Source organism: Arachis ipaensis, chromosome B10, assembly GCF_059453495.1.
Source record: "Arachis ipaensis isolate K30076 ecotype BB chromosome B10, ASM5945349v1, whole genome shotgun sequence".
Classification (NCBI taxonomy): domain Eukaryota; kingdom Viridiplantae; phylum Streptophyta; class Magnoliopsida; order Fabales; family Fabaceae; genus Arachis; species Arachis ipaensis.
Window position 1 is genome coordinate 34,905,001 of NC_142435.1, and position 7,349 is coordinate 34,912,349.

Genomic DNA, 7,349 nt, shown 5'->3' on the forward strand with positions numbered 1-7,349 from the left:
AAACCCAGATTCCAGTAGTCATTTATTTGGTACCCCTCAGGGAGCAGGAACTGCCATTCTAACACTTCTTGGGGGATTCCATCCACAAACGCAAAGCTTATGGCTGACTGATATTGCGCACCATCATTTAGCTATTGCGATTCTTTTCCTGATAGCTGGTCACATGTATAGAACCAACTTCGAGATTGGCCACAGTATAAAAGAGATCTTAGAAGCACACATTCCTCCAGGGGGTAGATTGGGGCGTGGACATAAGGGTCTTTATGACACAATCAATAATTCACTTCATTTTCAATTAGGTCTTGCTCTAGCCTCTTTAGGAGTTATTACCTTTAGGAGTGATTATTCATCAAGTTGCTCCCTGATCTAAAAAAATATACTTGATTTGTGCCTATTGTCCGTATCTAAAAGATCTTGTTCTTTTGAACATAAAGAAATAAAGAAGCCATTGCAAGTGCCGGAAATACTAGGCCCACTAAAGGCACAAAAATGGAAGGTAAGTTTATCATAGAATGGGCATATCATTTTATGTAAAGTAGTGGAGAATTATGGGACAAAAAATAAATCCGCTTGGTTTCCGACTTGGTACAACTCAAAGTCATTTCAATTCGAATTAGCAAAAGCAATGTCTCCTTGCATAATATGGATTCCAAACATTCATGATCTGGATGTGAATGAGTCGAATTACTTATCCCTCGGTCTATTAGTGAACTATCTCTCCAGGGATTGTGAAAGATGTTCCACTAGAAATATTATTGTTATTGCTTCGACTCATATTCCCCAAAAAGTGGATCCCGCTCTAATAGCTCCGAATAAATTAAATATTTCGTAGTAGCCTCATTAGACCGTACATCTTTCTTGGTATATCCAGAAAGTAGATAGGAGCATAAACTGAAACATTCTGGAGCTACAAAGATAGTTATTAAATCGTTAGCGCCGCATAAAAACATTCCTCCTAGAGTAGCTGTTAATACGAATAACAGAAACTCTGTTAGAGCCATTTCTGTACATTCGATGTACTCTACGGATAGAGGAATACATAGAGTTGAACATAGTAAAATAAGAAATTGAAAGATTTCGTTGAAATTGTTCGTTTGGAAATTTCCGGAAAAGCTAATCATAGGTTCTTCTCCCCATCGGAACAATAGGGCCGTTATGCTCATTACTAAACTTGTTGAAGAGATCAAATAGAACCAAGATAGATCTTTTTGATCAGAGGTTGAATCGATTATCAGAAGAAGAATTAGGCCAAAAATTAGGATACATTCTGGGAAAATAAGACTTCCATCGAAGAGAAGCAAATGAAAGGCTTTCATAAAAATTCTCGTAGAATCGAGAATGAAGTTTTCATTCTGTACATGTCAGATCATGAATTAGTAACTGCATCCAATCTCCAAAAAATCCCAATTGTTTCGAATTTTCTCTTTTTTTTGGAATGGAATATTTACAGAATCCCCATGAATAGGACCAAACCTTATTCCATGGTATTTACATAAGACCAAGAAGGGGTGAGTAGTGGCCTCGACCTCCAAAATTTTTAGAAACTATATTTATATATGAGATATGTATTTAAAAAAATAAAAAATATTATATAATTTAGTATTTTTATATGTATTATTTTTTATTATGTGATAGATTTATATCTTAATTATTTAATTCACTAATATTTTTCACTTAACTAATTTAATATCATACTTGTAACTTTCAAATTAGTTTTTATATAATAATCTCTATATTTATTTAAAAAAATCATTTGTTTATTTTATATTAACATATTTAAAATTTATATTATTATATTAATAATAACTTACGTAGTTATATTTTGGTAATCACATCATGTACTTTAGATATTCTTTTCTTATAAAAAATACTTATTTTTTTTTCTAAATTTACGTTGTTGAAAGAAAAACTTTTATAAAAATATCTTATATCTTATATTCTATAAAAGTATTGTGTCTTTCAAATAATTAATAATTTATCATTTATTTTCAAATTTTTAAAAAATTTTAAAAGAATTAATTTTAATTAATAAGATATGTGATCATTTTTAACTAAACACGTTATAAATTATTGGTACTTTATAATTTTATAATGTACTATTGATATTGTTATATTTTTTTATGTAACTATCATATTAAAAATAAAATTGTGAAAAAATTTATATATATATATATATATATATATATTGATAAATTTTTTGAAAAACTAACTCTAATAACTATATGTTAATTATTTTTGTGAAATAAAAAATTTTTTATCTAAAATGCGGCCCCTCCATACTAAACTTTCTGGATCCGTCCCTGGCTACACATCTAAATCTAATACATCGATCGTAAAACGATTACTTAGGGTAAGTTATAGAAAACAATATAATTTATATAATATTTGTTTTTTCTCAAATTAAATAACAATGCATATTTTTGGTGACTAAATAACAATGCATATAAAAAGGATTAAAATTAAAGAAAAACTGTTCAAAATTAAATAATAATATTAGTGACAACTACAACGATAACAAAAATAATCGTGGTGGTAGTTATAGAATAATGATGATGAAGAAGAATAATAATTAAGAAACAAATAAATAAATAGATAAACGAAAGATAAATTTATAAAACAAATTTTAATTTTAGTTTGATAGATGCGTTTATATCCCTTCAAATTTAATGAATAATGCAAAATCAATGTAAATTTTTAATAAAAAAATGGAAAATTAAGTATTAGGTAAATTTATTAAATATTTTTTATTTTTTTTTAAAAAACTCTAAATTACATATTATTTTGGTATTATTAAACCAAGAATACCAAAATAAAATTAAAGAAAAGAAGCATAAAATAAGTATAACGATAAAACAGATTCTAGCCATAGCACAAAATATTGATAACTCATCACCTGTAGCACAACTGACCAATATGATCACTTCAGATTGGTTTTTATGGTTAAATCAGTCATTAACTACATTGCTAAAAGACGAAACGTTAAAGGAGACTGGATAGTACAAGGAATATGGTGTTTCGCATACTTGATAATTTTCCTATATTATATTGTTATACATTAAACAGTGAGTAATATCATCACATCATCTGATGGACATAGACTCTACTCCGATCATCATTTTCATTTGTGTCATGAAATTACAAATTTGTTAACTCACAAAGACCATATTGTAAAATATAACAAAAATACTCTTACTACTCAAGGCAATGTTCTAAATAAGAAAAATCAGAAATAAGGAAACTACCATTTCCTGTGGGCTCTGTCATGTGCCTAATGAAAATAATAAAGGCCAGAGACCATGATTAATTAAGTTTGATAAAATGATAAACCCTAAAAACCTAGTCCCACTGAACTTCCCTATAGAAAGTCCACTCAGAAGGATTCAGTGTAGTTTTGCCATCAGCAGCAACAAGATCATATGGTGAATCTTCTGCAAATTCAGTTGGCATGGACTTCCAATGAAGGCATGGCTCCCAATCAGCCTCCTTGAGCACTTTCAGTATCTCCTTCACCACAATTTTGCTTCCCTCAGATGCCAAATGTATACCATCACTGCACAAATTATTTAAAAATGAGAACAAATTAAACAAGGATTAAATAACCTTTTTATCTCTGTAAAATTAATGATTTATAGTTTTGGTCCCTGTAAAATTGTTTTTGAGGTGTTGCCTTAAAAATTTCCAAAAAGTATGTGAAATTGTCCCAATCATACCACAAATAGATCAAGTTGGAGATTGCTAATGATGCTTTGAACCATAGGTGCAAAGTTGATCAACTTAGGTCTCTTCCACATTCAATTATTTTGAAGGTTAAATTACTCTAGAGTTCCTATAGTCTCACTCAATTTTCAGTTAGGTCCTTATAGTTTAAGCCATTTATATTGTGACAGAACTTTCAATTTGGTGTCTATATTTTAAACATTTCCATTCAAGTCTTACTAAACAAATTATTTTCAAATAAGTCCCTCTAATTTAAGATTCTGTATACAAGATGATAAATCAAGCCGTACAAATTTCGGCCAAGTCCTTTTCTTTTGCTAACTAAGCATTGGGGATTGATCACGAAAACTTTACGAATTAATTTGTATGGATATGCTGTGATCTAGCCATAAACAATCTTGCACAGAAAAAGAAGCACAAGATACTTGAGAAGATTCAGAGAAAGATACATTCATTGGAAAATTTGATTGCAAAAGATAACAGAGTTTTGGAATTTCATGCTATATGAGCATAAAAAATAAAGAATGATAAAGGAGAGGTTCTGCAGCTTACGTAAAACAAGCATTCATCCAATCGTCTCTCTTCTGTAGTGCATTGAAAAGATCAATGACTTTCACATCCAGTTCCTTGCATAGCTTTATGCATGCTTCTGAATAGCTTTGGCACAATTCATTTGTTCTTACCAGCTCGCTAAATATTCCACTGATTAAGAAAATAATCTATTTAGAGCTTACTGTTATTGGAATTACAGAAACAAAACGTAACAGAAAAATGTCTTCAGCTTACCTAGTATTTCCTTTTACTTTTTCTTCATTGACAGGTGGACAGCTAAGAACAAGGATACGCATCGTTTCAGAGAGGCTCTGACAATCAAAATACACGCATTAAATTATAGATAGCAGTTTCCGATTAGAAAATGCAAATATGATCATGTTTTTATTGGTAAAAAGATCATTGTAAGTTTAAGATTCATTTTCTATTATGTAGAAGGTTAAAAAAATTGGTGGTCTTCCTACATCTACATCAATTCAAGAATCCAATTTTTCAATTCTCAAATCTCACCTAGTAAACAATAACAACTAAAACTTGTCCCACTGAGTTAGCTAAGTGAAGTAAACAATGCTATAGCCTTCCGTTGTAAACTATATTTACATTTAAACCATTAATACCTAAATCTCTTTTGATCTCACCTAGATAAACATTTACTTCCTTGATTCGGTGACCCATTGTGCTTGGTACACTTTGGTAAAGATGTTGAATGAATTCAGTACAACATTTCATTGTTTGAGTATTCTGTTGTTTAAAAATCAAAATATACCTGTTTGCGGTACTAGGTAATGAGATCCATCTAGAAAGAACCTCATGCTTAAAGAAGAAGACAGAGAAGAAGTACCTGAAGATGAACCAGAATCTTCCTCATGTTCTCAATATATTCAGGAAGAGGCACATGAGGGCCAAGGCCAGATGAGTGAGGACCCATGGAATCATTACCTCCAAAATAAACTATTACAAGAGTAGGTTGTGCAGCAGCATCCTGGGAAATTGGAAAAAAGAACATCATATGATGTAAGTACAATAATATTGAAAGGTAAGCACATAAATAAATAGCTACATGTGCATTGCTTGATACTTTCCATGGATCCGACATTGGTCTGCATGATATGTGACAAACTGCCTAATAATAATATCCTAATACTCCATAGGTTTTTAGTATAATGATAAAAAAAACCCAGGTTCCAAAACCAAAATGCCTTTACTTTTCTAAGGCACAGAAATATCTTTATTAATTTTTTAAATAGAAATTTATATTGTAATGTAGCTTGGAGCAATAAGGTTTCTACCAGTGTACTTGTTCTTCTTTCTTTAACCCCATGTGGATTTATGGACTAAATCCTTCCTCAACAAAAATCTGATATATTCCCTTTTAATCAGTCAAAGTTAGAAAGATATCTTCCTAAGTGCTACTACAACAATATAAATAAACAACCAAAACTAGTGAATACTGAATAAATCGTATCCGATCAAAAGAGCTTAAATAGTTAAACCATAAGATACATCAATCAACTACAATGAAAAAATAAAAGCTGCGCCAAATTGCATCATATTGGATTCAATAGCTTAGTTATCTGCCATATGAATGTTGCTTTTAGAGGCACAAATACACTACCTTTGGGAAAACTTTATGGAGGACTTGAAGGGCACGTCGTGAGTTCCATCCATAGTATCCCCTAAGCACTATGTCTGCCTACAATTAGCATTCTGGAATCAGCATAAATTAACAGAAGAGCAGCCTCCATAATATTACTTTACATGAAGAGACACTAAAAGCAAACAGAAACATGATAGTGACGCAGAACCACATGAATAACAAGATTTGCACTAAACACTCAGAAATGTTAATGTCCATCATGGGTGAGCATGAGCAAAGTTGAAGTTTAAATTTGAACCAGGACAGACACATAGTTTTAGCCAAATATAATAAGAAACTCATTTTATTTTATTTATTAAATCAGAAAAAGTTTAAGTAAGTTCGGCATGATCATCCTACTAGAGTCAGAGCATGTCTCTAGGCTTTTTGAATGCTTACAGATTACCTACCAAAGTGGCATTCGCATTGGCAACAAGAGTCAAACTCTAATCTTTTTGGGATACAAGTTCGTTTCTTGTCTACTATGTCAACCATTTCTGGTGATAGGAAAGAAACTTGTAACCTAAATTAATTGAACAACCTCTTTGTCATAATTTTCTTCTTCAATTTTAAAAAATAAACCCACTAAAAGAAGGAAGATTGATCATATGTTGAAAACTTCCAAAAAGTCAAAATGATACAAGACATAAAGCTTATTAATGTCATCAGACTCCGAAACACAGCCTTAGGCCCCCCAAAGTTTTGACAGTTCATCATCTTAGTACATTTGCTTTTCCCTTAAGCATTGCCCCCAAATAGTGGGAACGTTCCTCTCTAACCTAATACCTAATAGTTCCAAAAACAACATATTTTCATTTAGATTTATACATAAACACAAGCAATGTATTTGCCTGAACATTTGAGTAGTTTAATCTGATAGTAAGTGCTCAAATCTTGCTATTACGGTTAGGATTAGAATACTGAAATCATCTCAGTTTTTACTGCTATCATAATTATTGATAAAAATGGATGCTTTATGATTAAGCCATTAAGGTTCTATAGTGTATGATTCATTCAACAAAACAGAGGGAGACATCAAAACAAATTGATCAAAGAATCGAGAGAGAGAGAGAGAGAGAGAGAGAGAGAGAGGGTAGTAGGACCTTGCGAGAGTAGATGTCGGAGAGAATGGTACCCCAACCGCCATGGCTGTAACTAAGCTGAACAATGGAGGATCCAAAGAGAACAAATTGAGGCCTTGAAGGTCCAACCATGACTCTCGCTCTCTCTCTCTCTCAACAATAACAATAAGAGTTTGTGACGGTGATTGTGACAGATTGAAAAAGAGACATCCAGAGAGAGAGTAGGTTGTTAAGAAGTGAAACTAACTCGGGGGTCAACTCCCAAGAAGACCTGCTAGGCATTCATTCACACTAGTGGTAGTTCCTTACTGTATTGTTTTTTTGTTAGTATGCATTAATCCGTCTTTGTAATTCAACATGGT

At 31.6% G+C, this 7,349-nt stretch overlaps 1 protein-coding gene across 1 annotated transcript; it reads right to left on the reverse strand.

Moving 5' to 3' along the window:
• Positions 1 to 2,997: 2,997 nt before the first annotated feature.
• LOC107622798 (SGNH hydrolase-type esterase superfamily protein) lies at positions 2,998 to 7,349 on the reverse strand. The gene is made up of 6 exons (XM_016324834.3): positions 7,009 to 7,349; positions 5,885 to 5,962; positions 5,111 to 5,251; positions 4,504 to 4,580; positions 4,270 to 4,419; positions 2,998 to 3,550 (listed from the first exon to the last, which is right to left on the reverse strand). The coding sequence occupies exons 1-6, from the start codon at positions 7,117 to 7,119 to the stop codon at positions 3,337 to 3,339; spliced, it is 771 nt and encodes a 256-aa protein (XP_016180320.1). The 5' UTR covers positions 7,120 to 7,349; the 3' UTR covers positions 2,998 to 3,336.